General features: G+C 44.4%; 1 protein-coding gene across 3 annotated transcripts; it reads right to left on the bottom strand.

Moving 5' to 3' along the window:
- Positions 1–313: 313 nt before the first annotated feature.
- ctc1 (CTS telomere maintenance complex component 1) lies at positions 314–17,319 on the bottom strand. Of its 3 annotated transcripts, XM_035411615.1 has the most exons (24): positions 17,180–17,319; positions 16,720–16,883; positions 16,254–16,497; positions 15,219–15,439; positions 14,421–14,556; positions 13,381–13,806; positions 12,965–13,093; positions 12,293–12,519; positions 11,816–11,966; positions 11,326–11,523; positions 10,761–10,899; positions 10,451–10,565; positions 8,908–9,646; positions 8,388–8,477; positions 7,509–7,625; positions 6,725–6,780; positions 5,953–6,059; positions 5,431–5,596; positions 4,759–4,827; positions 4,357–4,519; positions 3,611–3,675; positions 3,114–3,270; positions 1,233–1,368; positions 314–800 (listed from the first exon to the last, which is right to left on the bottom strand). In XM_035411615.1, the coding sequence occupies exons 1-24, from the start codon at positions 17,228–17,230 to the stop codon at positions 688–690; spliced, it is 4,179 nt and encodes a 1,392-aa protein (XP_035267506.1). In that variant the 5' UTR covers positions 17,231–17,319; the 3' UTR covers positions 314–687. The 3 variants fall into 3 exon arrangements, with proteins under 3 accessions (XP_035267506.1, XP_035267507.1, XP_035267508.1); XM_035411616.1 differs by lacking the exons at positions 314–800; positions 1,233–1,368; positions 3,114–3,270; ... (1 more) ...; positions 4,357–4,519; positions 4,759–4,827 and having other exon boundaries at positions 5,560–5,694; XM_035411617.1 differs by lacking the exons at positions 314–800; positions 1,233–1,368; positions 3,114–3,270; ... (1 more) ...; positions 4,357–4,519; positions 4,759–4,827 and having other exon boundaries at positions 5,565–5,663.
- Positions 17,320–17,853: the final 534 nt, after the last annotated feature.

Genomic DNA, 17,853 nt, shown 5'->3' on the forward strand with positions numbered 1-17,853 from the left:
GACCATAGCCAAGTACTCTTCAACAGGACCTGACATTTGCAATAAATTACAATAATAGCTACAAAATAAAAACTGTTGGTGCCATGTGACTGCTTTGCTCTCACAGAATAGTCTTTGTTTATATGTCTGCTTTAATTTGACTTGGCATAACTGTAACAATTCTAATGAGTTATTATTTTTGAATTTATTTGAAATGAATCTTTTCTCTTCATTATCACTACATATAATTTATAATTATTATGCGTTCCCACTGATAATACAAACTAGCATCAGTATGCAGGCGGATAGATTATGAATGGAACACACACACTTGCACCAATCAAGAAAAGAGTTTAATGGTTTAATACAAAACTAATTTTTTACATTAAAAAAGTGTAAACAATATGGCACACTTTTAGAGCACTTCTACAGTTATTACAGCACACATTGTTATGAAGCATTATTCTTGGGTGTCTTTCCCTTCTCACTCTGTGCTGCCAAATCATCAGGAAATCCAAATCATCAGGAAATCCACACCATTTCAGCCGGTAAGAACGGATGTCACCTTGAAACGTCTGTCCCATGATACACACAAATTCATTCTTTAATTCTGTCTTCCCCCTCCAGTTCTGTAGTCTCCCTTCCTTTCTCCTGCTTATCTTCTCTTGTTTTATCCCTATTCCCCATCTCCCTTTCTCCCTCTCTCTGTCACATGGAGCTCTCCCACTCTCTCAGCTCAGTGCACTGGAGCTGCAGGGGGGCTGGGATCCTGGTGATGAACTCTCGGTCCCCACGGGTGAACCTCTTCAGCTGGGTGTTCTCTGGAAGAAAAACATTGTGGGTGACAGGGAAGGATCCTTCTGAATGAGCCCCTGTGAGGGGCTATGACGAATAGGGCGTTCGCTTTTTCAATAAAACATCGCTTAAATGTACAATTATTATGGCCCAGTTTTAATTTCCCATTAAACCTCCAGTGAAATGACTTAAACATGCTATGCTTTAACTAATGACAAGAGTACTTTGAAGTTTTCTTAAACAAAATAAAACCAGGAAATATAACAATTCAAATGATGCTGTTCACAGCAATAAAATGACCTAGCAGTTCAACTGTTGCTGAAACGAAAGGGGTCCCCAGGGGGTCCTTGAAAATACCGTATGGGTACCAGGCAAGACTTGATATGCAACATACAGACAGACTATATACAGATTTGGGAAAAATATTTTGAAATATAGAAACTTTTTAAATGGCTGACCGTGTCCGTGCGCAGCGCCGCCCTGCGACCGCGATCGCAGTTCACAGGTGAGCGTGATGGAGCGGCAGACGGCTGCGCAGACGCACAGGTAGGACAGGTACTGCAGCAGGGGGTCCTCCGAGGCCACGTCAGACCCCTGCAATACACCCCGGCCCAAGAGTCACTCCTTAAACCCGAAACACCTTTCAGGCATAACAGGACAACATCTCACCAAAAGCCCCGCCCGCCCCGCCCCGCCCCGCCCCACCCTTTTTTCCCCCAGTTAGGAAAGCCCAATCACGCTCCTGCCGCGACGTTTGTCGCAAATGCCGTCGTACACTGGGGACGGCTCAGGAAAGCGTGCGCTCTCCTCTGAGCCAGGCAATGCCGAGTCAGAGGAAGATATTTCACATGCACAGACGGACTGGTGGGCGCCCAATCAGGAAGAGTCATATGTTACCCCCGGTGACGGTAGAGCCGACTGTACTGCCCTGTGGGGCTGCCGGCCAGGCCTGTGTATGATGGCTGGACAGAACTAGAGCTCATGCAGTCTGTGTTTTAAAGGTCAGTCAAAAGGTGCCTTAGCACCAGTGCTGCTGTTCCTTGTTGCCTTGAGCTATTTCTGACTATATTTCCTTAAATATACAAAAAAAAAATGTTCTCTGTATTTTCATGCCAGTTCAGAGTACAGAGTACACTATTGACAATGGACTTGGCTAAACAAGACTTTGAAGCGGAAGTGTCGGACTGGTGCCAAGTTGTGGTGCCTACAATATTACCAGCAAGGTATCTAGGTCATTTAAAAGAGATTCGGTATTATTTTTCATTTTTTCCCCAGCATAAAATCACAATCATCACAACGTGCAAACAATGTGCAAACCCTAACTGCAGGTCATCTACTGTATACCGCGGACAGCTGGCTAACAGGCTGGGAAGGGAACATAATAATGAGCAGGCTAGCTAGCAACAGTTAGCCATTGTAAGACTTGACACTAAATGAGATTCTACATGACTACCTCCCTGCAGTGTGCTGGTATAATAATCAGTCCCAGCTAACGCCTAGGTCAGTGCTCCTTGAAAAGAAAAGAGCTCTGACCTAGGTGTTAGCTGGGACTGGTTTAATTTTCAAGGCAGTTGTCTGGTTTAATTTGGTCAATATCAACACAGCTTGGTTGTCATTCACCCTGATCAGGTAGGACTTCTCTTCCAGGGCTCTTTCAAATAATGAAGTCAGAATAAAACCAAGCAGCTTCCATAAAGGCTAAAGAAAAAAAAATGTGTATGCTCTCAGAAGATCCCTGTCCCTGCTTATTTTATTATTGGTTATTAACTGAAACTATGGAACAGAGCCCCGAAATGAGAGTAGATCCTTAAAAATATAATGCTACAATAATGTAAGTATGATTCTAATCAAATGTTTCAAATTCTCAAGTGCCATATTTTAACACATACAACGCTTCCAAGTAACCTGCAATAATTTAATATGCATTAACGTCCTGCTGAGGTTTGTAGTACAATTTTGTTTTTTGAATACCCTTCAGACCAGACTTCATTTGTCAGTCCCTCAGTGATGTCATACACAACAGGGCTTGCCTGTAAACAGCTCACTATCTCCCCCTATCCTTCACTCTGGCTTAATGCAGTTAGCTTTCCTATGCCTGAGGCCTGCAAAGGCACAGGAATCTACCAACAAGTCACTGATTCAGCATGTCTCCCGGGCTCTTCTCAGCCATCAAAATGAACAGAGCACAGACTGAATGGGCAATGCTGAAATTCACCACCCCTCTTCTTATTAATTTATATTCATCTTTGAACATCATCTAGTTGTCTGAGAATGATTTATCACAGTTAGAGCAGCTTGGTTGATTTTTTTTGAAGATGAATGCCTCCTTTGGCTCTCACCACGCTCCTCCCTTGGTGGTGCACTCTCAGGTGACCTCTGACCCTGACCAGCCGCTGTAGTCCTTCCCATTCTGTCGTGCTCATTGCCAGCAGATGTGAGACCGCCTGAGAGGAGAACCACACTTGGGCCTCTGCAGTACCATCCTCCACCACTGCCCTGTAGAGTACACACACACATACACGTAAACACAACACAGAGAACAGATTCAGTTATTCACTGAGATATATCCACATACAGCAGAGATGCTCTCATTTATCTCTCTCTCTCTCTCGCACACAGGCGCACACACACACACACATTACCACCTATCACCTCACCAACTAAATTATGCACTGTAACATTAAAACACACACACACAGACACACACACACACACACACACACACATACATGACCTCACCAACTAGCCAAAATTCCACACTACAGCATTACAACACAGACAATGCCATATGTGCTGCAAATCACCAACACACCAGGAAAAGATTCTATGCACTCACTTTGCATCTGCTTGGAAGACTCCAGTGGTTGAAGTGCATGGTGGGTAGTTTCGAGTGCAGGTGTCCTGTTATAAGAAAAAATAAGACGTTCAAAAACATTCAAAACAAGGTCAAATTCACCAAGAATCATGTCAATCCTGCTGATTAAGCAGATGATGTAAACTGGAAGTGAAAGGGAAGTTTGAAATGTGTAGGAAAATGCGAGTACTTTGTCGGCAGTTTTTTTCATTGTCCTGGTCTGACCTCTATTACTCCTGGTTCACAAAATTTAGGCTGTATCTTTTTTTTCAGGCTTTCTAGTTCCACACCCTGCCTTTTGACTCTGCGAAGGCCTGATTACACTTCTGGAAGTCTGACGGTCATCACGATAAAACCACAGTGGCTTCAGAAATGCTGGCGGTTTTAGACGGGTCACGCACCGTTTCCAGTTATTATCTTAATTTGTATTTTATCCCTGATTCTATCCCCGGGTTTCCCAACCCCGAACACAACGGATCTTGTTGATCTCCTGCTGCAACACTTCCTGCTGGCGTCAGGAGGAGGGCGAACACGTGACTCCCCCGATTCACATGACACCTAATCTTGCTGTTTTCCACACTGCTGACGCACCACCAATAATATTTGTGTTATATAAGATGCGGATAATGTCATAGGTTCCCTTCGTCACCTGCCCGGTTTCAGCCATGACAAACTCAGTGTATTACACAGGATCTACCCAGGGCTCTTTTCCAGGAGCTGGAGAGTACCTGTTTGAAGACACTGGAGCACAGAGAGCAGACCCATTGCAGCTGCAGGTACAGCACGCACGCCACGTGAGCCCGCACCCGAGCCAGGCCGCAGTGCTGCGCCCCCTTCAATGCCCACTCGCCCAGGTGCATGATGGGAGGTGGAGTCCTGAGTTCCGCTGAGCTTGAAAAATGAAAATACAGAAGGGGGACATAAATAAATGCTGTATTGCCAAAAGATGGATGTAGCTGTCAGGATTTAAGGCACGGAAATAAAAAAACAATATAGACTGCATGAAAGGAAAATGATGAGAGAATAAAATCTTAAATTACTAGTACAGAAGTGTAACTGTCAGGTTCACTGGCTCATAAAACCTCATTTGACTGTCAAAGAGGCAAAAAACATGATGGAAAATGAATCACCCAGCCTGTGCCAGTGCAGTAACCGTCACACAACTCAGGGGGACAGAGCGGCAATACACACAGCCGATCCTGAAAACACAAGGAAATACAGTTAGAGCTGGGATAAGTTAATCAATGCAAATGTTTTAAATTCTTAATTTATGGGCCAAAAATGTCTATTTGGCAAGAAGACCATCTGAAATGACAAGGGTCATTGCAGCTAGAAGCTCCAGTGACAAACTTCTAACTTCTAATATTTTTGGTGAAAGGCCCCTGCACCTCTGCAATACATGCACTGAATAAGACAGAGAATAGTTTGACACTGGAATACCGTAATACCATAATAAGTGCAATGACTTCATGAGACTATGACGTCACCTTCAGCAGGTTAGCACATGCAGCATCACTGGCCACATAATTGCATTAACACTTTACGCAGTAAGGACATTTTCAGCACATATACCTAGCAGTTTATTTACAAACCAGTCCGTACTAAACATTGTACAGACTACAATACAAACACTGCTATGTGGTGGGGTTGCTACTGGATATGAACAAAATGTTGATTTGACTGTTTTTTTTAGCTGCACAATACTTGTAGTCTTTAAAAATTATTTTAATGGCACTCACTCAACCAGTCAAAAATGACCAAAGAATCAGTACAGATGTTCATACAATGCTGATGGCACTCACCGGGAAACCTTGCGCTGGAAGGTCTGGAAGAGCACTGTGGCCCCAGGTACGAGGCCCGGGGTGAACGGTCTCTGGGAGAGGTCAGTGTATACCTGCATACTCTGGCCAGGAGACAGGACATCCTGCACTGTCAGCCTGACATTCAGAGTCTGCTCCACATCCACACCTGTTCACACACAAAGCAGAGTGACTCCACATTCATGTGCGGGAGATGCGTCCCTCACAGAACCCACCTAGGAAACATTGAGTCAGAAGGGGGGACAACTACAGGGACACAAGTGAAAAACATAAACAAGGAAAGAAGGAACACATAACAAAATGTTATGAAGAAATACATATGCAAGGGCTAATAAAAGTTCTCGACAAAAACAAAACATAATTGGTGAAGGAATTAAAATATTTTTTGAAAACACTGAAACGTACATTTACACTCAACATTCTTTGACAGTAATTCCATCATTTAAGAATCCACAATTTAAGAAGGGAATTTGGCTTTTAAATATTTCAGAATTAATTTCTTACCCTTTTCCCTGAGCTCTGATTGAACAGAAAGGGTCTTCCCTTTCTCCTCCAGCAGCGGTATTCTTTGACAAATCACTCCTTCAAAGGATACCAAGGAAGAGGTAGTGCTGGGGTGAACAAAACAAGACTTCAGTTATCACACACGACTGCTTAAAACAGCATTTCCTAGCACTATTGATAGGGTCAGAGCTAGAGATATGGTCTCGTAGCATTTACCTACAGTAGCCAACAATTGTAATGACTGATTACTGTTGTGATAATTTGGCTGAAACTAAAGGACTAATCATTTTTTAAATGACAAAAACTGTTAGATTAAGGGAGCGAGGCCAGTAAGAAAAATTACTCACAAAAAGGTCTGAGATAAGAGTGCACTTGAGCTGAAAAATATTTCAGTATATTCACATTTAGTCTTGGAAAATAGTATATGGGTCCTATATAATGGCATGACAATGACTTGCAGAAAGAAGAAAGAAAAACTGTTTACAGAGGAACCAACACAGAGTCTTTACCAGAAAAAAAGATTTAAAAAAAGGAAATTTGGGCCGACAGCCATCCTCTGTGTCTTAATCCAGCCACATGAAAGGATCGCAGTGTGTCAGACTTCTAAAAGCTGAGAAGGGCTGTTGGGTGTCACCCCCAAACCAGATTCTAACATACAAACCCGTCATCGTTCATTCAAACTCGAAGACACGCGTTTTTTGGCTCAGAAAATCTACAGAACCCCCCCCCCCACTACTACCGGCGGCATCTACAAATGGTGGAGCGCATTTACCTGCAGCATAGGACCTCCGAGACAGACGTGACCTTCTGATGCACACGCCCGTTTCCCTGCAAAAACACACAGCGCCCTCAAACCGTGCTCCGCCTGTAACCGTTCCTCTGGGGGCCATCGGTGTTTGAAAACCTGGCGTTTCGTAACCGTCGGCCCTGATTCTGCATTTCTGCCACTTGTTTTTCCGTCCTTCAGACCGGGTTATTAAGGGCAAGCACTGAGAGCAGTGCGTCTGTGGCACTTTTATCATTTTTTACAAACACGCACATGCGGCATGCTCACACGCATACAGAGGGCACTGGCAGCACGGAGTCTAAAGGTATGCTATGCCTTACATCCACACACCACACCTAAGCTTTTTATTAGGTCATACTGCCAATATAAACAGTTGCTGCAGAAATCTTGATACGTTATAGACCCTAAACCCCATGACTCTGTAAACCCTGTAAGAGTCCATTAACCCCACTCTACCAGTCTGCCGTGCCTATGCGCAAGGTGCAATTCCTTCAGTCTAATACCTGAGGATATAAACTACAGAATGACAATATGTAGATTTGCCAAGGGTTATCAATATAATAATAGAGTAAATGGATATCTACACATATACAGAACAGGAATATGTAGATTTATTCAGAGTAATGAATATAATAATGACAATGGATATCTGCCCGGATGCAGAATAATAGTATGTAGATATACTAAGAGTAATGAATATAATAATGACAATGGATATCTGCTCAGAAGCGACGTGAATTGTGATGGAATGCAGAGATATGCCGCTGACCTGTTGGAGGGGCAGGGTGTGGAGGTGCCAGCGGGTCTGTACCAGAACGGTGGGCACGCTTTGGAGCTGGGCACCGCCCTGCGCTGGCACACTGCAGACACGGAGAACCCCAGGGTCCTGGCACAGGAGAGGAAGGAGAGGTCAGTATGACACAGAGCCTTATCAGCCAACAGACCAGAAACAAACACACGTACTGAGCCCTCGTACGAGACCGCGGCCAGCCTCTCGTGACCTACATGTTACAACGCTCAGGTGCACCGTTGAGCACACACACACCTACACAAAATTCCTCTGGAGTGGTTTCCCTGTTTCCCATAATTCTGCGGAAAAGCTGAGAGTCGATTCCCAGGGGAGAGAAACACCATGGTAAAAGCATGCCACAGCTTTAGCTTGGTAAATCTGACTATTGGCTGGGGCATGCAGGGAATCCGTGTAGTTGTCAGTTAATGGCTGTTGTCAGTGAAGCAGTCAGCTCAACAAAAGCTTGCAGCCATCACTGTAGCGGGGTAGCTAGCTTAACCAACAGTGCCGCTTCATTTGCATTTATCTAACTTCAAATAGCAGCTTTCAATAATTTAATGAGCATATTTTACTCTTTTTTTCCCATGGCTGACAGCTTGTCTAATTGACTGTTGCAGAAGAATATATGACGCCTCACTAACAAGCAGAGTCATTTCAGGAGACGGTTTCAAATGAACAGTTTCACTTGCCTATGTACCAGAATCAGCACTAAACACTGATGCTTGTGTAAGGGCGGAGTCTCAAACCAGCTCTTCTGTAGTGAACTACAATACAAAACAGCATGAGGGCCGTGGCTTATCTAAAGGTCCGTTAGTTGGGGGGGGTGGGGGGGTGCTTTTCTACGCAGGGGGCACTGACCTCAGTGTGGGGGGCCACTATCCTGTAAACACAGCCAAGCTGCAGCAAGGGGTACCAGCGCACACAGTCACCCACGAACTGGAGCTCCACCTGAGAGACGGAGAGAGAGACAGAGCGCAGGCACATCTGAGATGGAAGAGAAGCTGGAGGACTGACAGAACAAAAATGAACATACGTCCTGGTGGCATGTAATGTCTGCTGCCCAGCTGTTCAATGCTGACAGGTCATATTTTTTAAAGGACACTTACACCTAACGCTTAGTGCTTCACCAGACATATCAGTCAGTTACCAATCAACATCATCATTATCCATGTGCCTAAAGTGAAGTTCCACAACACGCTTTCCATCGTTTTTAGGTTTTAAACAGCTATATTTCTTTCTTGGGACTTCACTTCACATTTGATCTTCCATAAGACATTAAAGAAAAAAACAAAAACAAAGGTACATTCACAACATTTAAATAAGCCTGGATGCCCTTGAAAAGTGTGACACCTGCTGGCCAACTAAGGCAACAGCTTACCCTATCATTCTGGGCTTCCCTTAGTGTAGTTTCTCTCTGTTCCACGGGACAGTTTTTGGGGTCCTGCCTCCACTTCTGCACCCCACCAAGCAACACAGCAGATACCCCAAAACACAGAGAGAGTCTGGGGTCTCCTTCTGAAGCCTGAACGTTGCGAAAGGCCAGTCCTTCTTTGGACTCCACACAGAAGACAACGGACACACAGGGAACAGGGGGCGCGACCTTCAACCAGCCAGAGGTCAATGAACAGGCGGGGTCAGTCAGGGGTGGCTTGTACATACCCCTCTCCCCACTCCCTGTATTTTCTTGTTTATCCTCTACAGTTCGGGTTTTTGACTTTAGGTTGTCATCTTTGTCATCTTTTCTTGCTCTTTTGGCATGTTTTGCTGTCCTTTCCTCTCCTGGCCTGGTTCTCCTGTTCGTCTGATCCACGCTGAGTTTGGAGCGGTTTCCTGTTACAGCAGAGAGGACAGGCTCCTCTGTGGCCTGTTTGTGGCTTCTATCGTCAGTCCGCCCTGGCCGATCTCCTTCTTCCACCTCTCTTTCCTTTCTGAGATGACTGGACCGCTCACTTCCCTGGGACCCACCAGGCTGGTCTGCGCTTGAATGGGGAGCGCACTCATCCCTCTGCTGCTCCCCTTCCCTGCCCTTCTCTGGATTTGAGGAGCTGAGGAACTTCGCCATGGCGACAGATGGCCTGAGAATTGTAAGGTCATCCAGACACAGCTGAATGTACAGCCTGAGAGGAAGAAAGAGGACACACTCATTCAGGAAGTCTGTTCAACTGGATGCATCCCACTGCAATATTTAATATGGATTTCAAGATGATGTATGTACCAGAGAAAGAGTATGTTTAGAGTGTGATCTCCAAGAGCTGACCTCTTAATGTGAAAGACGCAAAACAGCTTCATATACCAAGCTGTGTTGTTCTTGTTGTGTCTGAGGCCTACAAACCCTACATGCCAGCCAGATCCCTCCGTTCTGCTACCTCAGGACACCTAGCACCTCCCCCTCTTCGCACCTGCACTTCCACAACACGTCTCCTGTCTGTTCTGGCCCCACGATGGTGGAATGACCTCCCTGTGGAGGTCAGAACAGCTGAGACACTGACCCATTTCAAACGACGACTGAAGACTCACCTCTTCAGGCTGCACCTCTCCCCATCCCTCCCTACCCCCCTGTAAATGACTGTAAGCTTAGGGTTGTAACTAGGCAGCTGTTTCGTAGGTGACTTAGGTGCATTAACTGTCTTAACTGCTGCTTGTATTTTTTCCATAGACTGCGTTGTTGCCGTTCTCGTTGTTAGTGTTAATCAGTTTAACCTTCAGGGTCCAAGTTGAACTATGCGGTTGTTCCCTGCACTTGGACCGGTACTTCTCTCTAGGGGATTCGTCATACTTGTTCCTGGTTATGGTTATACTCTTTGTTGTACGTCGCTCTGGATAAGAGTGTCTGCCAAATGCCTGTAATGTAATGTAATGTAATGAGGCTGTGTAATATTTGGAGAGTGTGTGAAATGCATGTGTGAGTGTGTGTGCGGTACCTGGAGTGTCTGTGTGTGATGTAGCGCTCTTGGTCCAGGTGCGTCCAGGCAGGGAAGTCGGCCGTCAGAAATCGTTCCATTACCAGAGCGTAGCGCTGAACGCACACTAAACAATCTGAGCACAGCAATATTCCAAACGTTAGACAGCACAAAACAGAGAGAGGTGTGGATGTGTGTATGAGTGGGTGCGTGCGTATGTTAATGTCAGTATGTGTGACCGAGCGCGTATGCATGTGTATGTGTGTGTGAGCACCCATGTTTGTGTCTGTGAATGTGTAAGATGTGTAGGCAATTCAGGATCATGTGCTACCTAACCAGGCAGTGTTGTAGGCAGCACAGTAGGATTGGCCATCTCTCTTTTCCACGACTACACAGTCCATCACCCCCGTCTGGTCCTCCAACTGTATACATGGCCCTCGCCCACTCACCCGCAACACACCTACCAGCACCTGGAGAGAGAGGGGGAGAGAGAGAGAGAGGGGGTTAGAGGGTGATGAGACTGATAAAATTATGTAAGAAATCACTTCTCTATGACCTATAGCAATGTAGATATGGCAAGTCGAAGACAAACATAGTACACGTCAAAATTAAAGGTAACAGAGTTATGAGTGATTTCAATATTGAAAGCTTATCTGTGAAAATATTTTTATTTCAAAATGGATCAAATTTTCACCAGTTAGGTTATAATGTCATCAACACCTCCAGAAAATCTTGTCTTAGGTTTTTGAGCTGTTCCTGAGATTACTTATCTTGAACATGATCAGTGCTAATAGACATAGTCTGACACATGCAAAATTTCAATGCACCACCTTCTTGATAGGCCCTTTTCACCCCTGGTTTAAAGTGTATTCATACAGCTACACAAATGCACCAACCTTGGGTTTGGGCAGGGTCCCAGCAGACAGGACGTGGACAGACCAGGCGAGCAGAGGGTTCAGTGCAGCACGGGTAAGATGGGGGGCTGAGGCGGGCAGTAAGGACGGCAGGGACATGGAATCCCAACACTCTCCCTCCATCCAGGACCGCAGATCTCGCATGGAGATCAACTCGCATGAAGGACTGTCCACTGAGTACTGAACGAGAGAAGGGAGAAAAGCCAAACAACAACCAAAGAGTCACTGTATGGCCAGTGTGCTATGGAATTACCTGCAGTTTAATTCTTGCTTTTGACCACAAACCCCTGAATGCTCTAAACCAGCCATTGTAAAGCAGAAACATATGTAGATAGCTAATCTATTCTTCACCACACACCAGAACTCTCTGGGCAAAAGGAAAACGTAAACTAAAACTCAAATAATATCAAAACACCCAGAAAGTCCATTTCTCCTTGCTAAAACATGCTAGATAAGATGCAGTTAGCCTTACCTCTGTTAGGGGGCAGCAGTGAGGCTCCTCCAGCATCTCTTTGTAGAGTTCCCTTGGTCTCCCGCCTTCCCGCCCCGGCGGCACCACACAGCTCAACAGCCTTCGTGCTACTGCCCTTAGACGCCCCTCTCGCACCCAGCGGGGGCACAGCCTGGGGCAGATTTAAATGGTAAATGGTAAATGGACTGCATTTATATAGCGCTTTTATCCAAAGCGCTTTACAATTGATGCCTCTCATTCGCCAGAGCAGTTAGGGGTTAGGGGTTAGGTGTCTTGCTCAAGGACACTTCGACACGCCCAGGGCGGGGTTTGAACCGGCAACCCTCCGACTGCCAGACAATCGGTCTTATCTCCTGAGCTATGTCGCCCCATTTAAGGACGTGATATCATTGGAGGAAAGCACACGCCTGTCAAATCGGAAGAAACAAAAAAAAAAGGACCAGATAAAAGAGACACACAAACGCATGCAGAGCGTACCTCTCTCTGAGCGCGCTCAGACAGTGACACAGCCACAGGTACTGGGAAACGCCCAGGTTCCTTTCCAGCAGGAGGCAGAGTGCAGGGGAGTCCCTGGGGTGGCAGGAAGTCAGCTCTGTTTCCAGTCGGCTGAAGGATATGACCCGTATGCTGGAGCGCAGGCACGCGCACAGCATTGTGGGAAGGGCGTGCGGGGATGGCCGGTACAGGAAATGAACATCATGGAGCTAGGAAAAGGGAGGGCATGTAACCCAGACAGAAGAGCAGAGGAGGTCATATGAAGAGAGACTTGTACTCTACCTTTTACGAAGTCAATCAACCAGTGTATTAATTAATATACAGACTGATGCAAAAGTAGATGAGGTTTTATTAAACTGCTACTTTTATGAGCTAAATTTCACAGAAAAAAATCTTAATTTTAACTGGAGGCCCTTAGTCAAAATCCCAATATCAATACAAATGAATTACTCTCTTCAGTGTTAGTAATATGCCCTATTACCTTGTGAGCAAAATTTTAATAGTTATAACAAAATACATGACAGCACCTCAACGTTAGTACCACAGTCAAACCTAAAATGAACATAAACTACTGTAAGGGCTATGGAAAGACAAATTAAAAGGATTAAAAGTTCTAATGTATTGCTATGTCCTAAAAAGATTAAGTTCCCTCACCTCAATTTCTGCCCCTGGCCGCAAGCGATGGCCTCCTCTCTGCAGAGGCTGATAGGCTAGGCACAGCCCAACCGTCCCGTCAATCTCATAGAGCCCCGCCTCTGAGTTCAGCACCTTCGATACCACGCCCTAGAGGGAAAATGAGCTTCCAATTCACTGATCCACTGACACACAATGGCCAGCTATAAATATCTATATAAACCAGTGATTCCCAACCATGTTCCTGATGATCTACCACCCTGTAGGTTTTCACTCCAACCCTGACAAAGCTCACCTTATTCAACAGCTGGAGTACATTAACAGCTTTGAGCTGCTAATTAGCAGAATCAGGTGTGCCAAATTAGGGCTGAAAGAGACACCTGGTTGATCTCCAGGAACAAGGTTGGGAACCATATCAATAAATCCATGGCTCTCACCTTATAGCTGATCATTTTGGAAATTTTGGTCTTGGCTACAGGGAAATTCTGTGGCAGAGTTGTAATTGTCTGCATATCGGTCTGCGTGTCCAACTCTGCCTGTTTTTCTTTGTCAGTCTGTGTGCCCGCCTCAGTCTGTGTGCCCGCCTCAGACTGTGTGTCCGTCTCAGACTGTGTGTCCGTCTCCATTTCCTGTCGCCCCTGACTCTCCAACCCTGTTTTCCCATGATGCCCAGAGGAGCCAAGCGCCTCCTCCCAGGTCAGCAGAGTGGCCGGGGGCTGTTTAAGGACCTGCAAGCGCGACTCGGGGGTGGCACACAGAACTTTGTGCCCCGGCCACTCCCTCAGCCCGCAGACACGCAGACCCGACGCGCAGACAAACGCGGCCACGTGCACACACTGCCGCCAGCGCAGACAGCCAGGGTCCTGTAGAGAGGAGGAGGGAAATAACAGAGGGGGAATGAGAAAGGAGGAGACATACGCACAGGGAACTGTATGATTGGATTACTTTTAAGTCTTTGTTTGGTTGGACAAATGCCAAATTGAAACTGACTCCCCTGATTCTAGAAGTCTAATCGTAATTCATGCCAAGTTAATTCACAGTACAACAGCTTGTGATTAAAACAAAAAAAATTCATTTTGAGTTGAGTACTCTAACGGTTTCACTGTCAAGTCTTTCTTAACAAGCTCTTGTTGTTCATAATAAAACTGGGTATAATTTAAAGATATAGCTAAAGAAAAACGCTGAACTGTTCCTACACCATGAGCTTCAAAGAACCATGCAATCGGCACCTCATTTATGTATTAATAGAAATTCTGCTCTGATAATACTGGGTCATTTCAGCACCTATGTTCTGTAGTTGTCCACTCGTAAGATTTGTCAAGGTCACTCACAGTACAATCAAAACATATTAGGCTTTCTTGTGATTAAAATGTGGATTCCTAATATATGGATTCAACAGTACCTTCCTTCCCTTCCCATAATCCTTTCTCTTCCAGCTTTCTGAAAGCAAAACTCCAAAACACGAAGACACGCTCACCATGACCAGCACAGGAACAGTGCTGTCCCCCTCTTTCAGACAGAAACAGAAGAATGACTTCACCCCAATTTCCAGCAGGGGGCACACTGTGCAAATTTGCCCGAACACATGGAGACGAACGCCTCTTTGCCTTTCCCTGATGATGAAACACAAGCAGCAAGGAACACCTCTCTAAATAATTTGTAACAAATTAGTTGCGTTTCCTTCCCCAGTATACAGTATATAGTTAACTACTAAGGTATGTGCCAACAGGCTATTTCTTCTCTTTGAAATGTCTAATCAGTCTGAATAAGGAGCCTGTTTTTTTCCTGTTTGACACAATTACTTTAGCCATTACAATTTTCATGATGCAAAGGTCCACTTTATTGATATATATTTATATGTTGCGGCATAATGGCAATAAAATCACTGTCATTGTTAGAGAATTATGGTGAATAAAAAGAATGAGCCCACACACCATGTTTGCTAACCAGTACAATTAATTTTTTTAGCAAGTAAATTTTCTCATCCCTCTTGTTGAGTCTATTGCTGTTTGGCACTTGTTACATTTGGTACATGTCTTCATTTCGCACTACATGTAGGTTCTACTGTACACAAATAGAAAATACAGTGCATTGACCATGCTATACCATAAAGGTGATGCTCCTCAGGTACACCTCATTGAATTACAGTTTCATCTGCATTTGATATTTACACAAATAATTTATCATCGTCAAGAAATATTCCTGGTATTTCTTGCCTTTCAAAATGTAAAATTACCTGTACGACAAAGACTTAGTTCGATGAGGCCCCACTCACCTCAGCCCCAGTACTTTGGCAGCTTCCCCGGTCCCCATTAATTTAGAGAGAGACCCCCCAGGATCAAAGGCTTTAGGACTGGGGACGAGAGATAGGGGTGAAGCACTCATCTCGAGGTAGCCCTTTGGTTCCTGTCCCTGACCTGAAGCATGCTGGGGGATGTAGTTCCAACTGGGAAATAGCATCAGCTGCTCAAGCCACTCAGGTGAGGGGTTGAGAACCTGCTCAAAAAGAGAGAAACAAACTCAATCATTTTTTCACCCTACTCCTGTGGATGTTCTCATTGTGACACAGTGGGGAATTTCCCCATCCAATCACCGCAGCATCAGCATCATCAAAGCAAGTTTTAGAGCTAAGAAAAAAAACTAAAAACAATTAGCACCAATTCATTATTCAGGGGTACAACATGATTGACAGGTGCACATATTAAGGGGTACACATAGCATACATATGGTATAATATGCATGTATACAATACTGACGCAACTCTAGTTAGGCTAAATCTGTGGCCATCTTGGTACAATTAGCCTCACTTAAGAAGTTCACAGCCTTATAGTACTATGAGCCTAACTAGGCTTATACTGATGCGTGATAAGCCTTCCCACCTTCCAGGGATGTGCTTTACTTATAAACCATTGCTCAGCCAGCTTCTTCTGACTTATAGAGTCAACTGGAAGCGGGCATTAGCCCCAATTAATTGGCAGGTGGTCAATCACAAAATAGCTCAATGCTGCCCGAAAACCTATTAGAACCGATCATATTGCAAGATTCTTAGTGGAAACTAATGTCACAAACATTAATGTCTCTTTCCAGGAGCTATAGAGTGTATGGTACAACCCCATTGTATGGTGAAACCTTACTCCATCTCCCTGAGCTAATAAGATACCAACTATTCAACCTACCCAATTGCGGCTATCACAAGAAAGCATGCACCTGAGCAGTGAATGATGCATGCCACTATTGAAAAATGTTGATGGTATTTGAGCATCTGAGAATTTAATTGGCAAAGTGTGTTAAGTTTAGAAAGGTGGGTTACCTCACAGGTTACACTCCCACTTCCATCCATCACTTTCCAAGTTCCATCACATGTTACACCTGGCTCTGAACTGCCATCAATCAGAAAACCAATCAGGAGAAGGTAGGCAGGCGACAAAGCTTTGTAATTGGACAGCACTCCCTCTGCTTCTTTGGTCCACTCTCTGTACTCAGTGGTGGTCCAGGTGAGATGGCTACAACAGAACGTGTGTTGCCTGGTGACCAGTTCCGAAACGGAGACTAACCTTCAGTAACACAGAAAAAAAGAACATGATTCTGATGGGGCAAGAGTTGTACTGGTTTATGCACAGATACTCTGAACGCTGAGGTGCACTGCACATCTCCGAACTCCTTTATACGGTCTTCTTATGAGTAAAAAACGTAACATGTACAAAAGAACATAAGCTCTTTTTTACCCGTTAAAACATTTCTTATTCGCATTAAACTAGTTAAATTGTCTGCTGCACCTGTAGCCGACGGGCAGCATGGCGGTCTTGGTGCCCACTGCCCGTTGAACTCTTCTAACCACTGCCAACGCCAGCTGTGCAGCAGAATAACCAGCATTGTGGCCTGTCACAGTGCACAAATTGTCTTCTACAAATTGGTATAGCTCTCGCAGCCAGCGCAGCTCCTGAAATGGGGGAGAAAATAACAAACGTAAATTAACGCTCTGTTGTTTTCTTTACTAATGCTACAACTTATCGATCCTAGTGTCACTTAAAAGTAAAACGGTGTGGTGTATTTTTTACTTTCACATAAAATATTTTGTTCCATGTTTACGATCGCTCATAGCTAACTGTCATCAAATAATGTTGCACCACACGTAGCAACAACATTGAGACAAGTACGGCGTATTTTGAATTGAAAGTTAGTCAGCCAGCTATCTTCATCTCTGACAACTACATATCCTAGCAAGCAGCTACCTACCGTCTTACTGGCCTCTTCAAATTCGCTAAGAAATGAATCCATTTCCTTCATGAAGTTTGTAAGACCAAATCCATATTTTCAAATAGCTATTTCACATGATAATGGGTTACTGTGATATTTTCTTCTACTTCTTCGGTTTAATTTTGAAGGCCAGTGATCACCAAAAAAGCGCGTTGCTGCCACCTACGGTATCGGAGGGTGAGCTAGGCCGTTACAATACTAATTCTACAATGATCATGTTTCTCTGGTCTCAAGTATAGACAAGCATGTCTTTCCAAAACATTGTTTATAAACACTACGTTGAAAAAGAATCCACTATGTTATGTGGGACTGAGCAGTTATTAAAGTTAAATGTATGCCATTTAATGTAATTGAATTATGATAATATGGCAAGTTGCTTCAGAACATAAAACATATTCGCTTTCCACAAAAACATTTTTAATCCAAGTGTTTAGCATAGTAAATAGCACAACTTGGTATTCACACTGCCACATAAAGACAGCATAAAGACAAACCTTAAAAGCACTAGCCCAATCAAAGCACATGGTGGCGTTATACAGTTACAAATCAAGGCTTCAATAAGTATAAGGTATTATATAGGCTATTGCTTATTTATATGAAATTGAAAATCGTTAACAAATCTACGAGAAAAACAGCTAATAAAATGTACGCGT

Source organism: Anguilla anguilla, chromosome 3, assembly GCF_013347855.1.
Source record: "Anguilla anguilla isolate fAngAng1 chromosome 3, fAngAng1.pri, whole genome shotgun sequence".
Taxonomy (NCBI): domain Eukaryota; kingdom Metazoa; phylum Chordata; class Actinopteri; order Anguilliformes; family Anguillidae; genus Anguilla; species Anguilla anguilla.

What these genes read in the sequence shown, in the direction of transcription:
- ctc1 (XM_035411615.1), bottom strand. Translation starts at nt 17,230, where the DNA reads ATGAAGGAAATGGATTCATTTCTTAGCGAATTTGAAGAGGCCAGTAAG. An exon ending in TAGTGGCCCCCCACACTGAG is followed by an intron (nt 7,626 to 8,387) that starts GTCAGTGCCCCC and finishes CTCCTGTGCCAG; the next exon opens with GACCCTGGGGTTCTCCGTGT. An exon ending in ACTGCACTGGCACAGGCTGG is followed by an intron (nt 4,520 to 4,758) that starts GTGATTCATTTT and finishes TCATTTTTCAAG; the next exon opens with CTCAGCGGAACTCAGGACTC.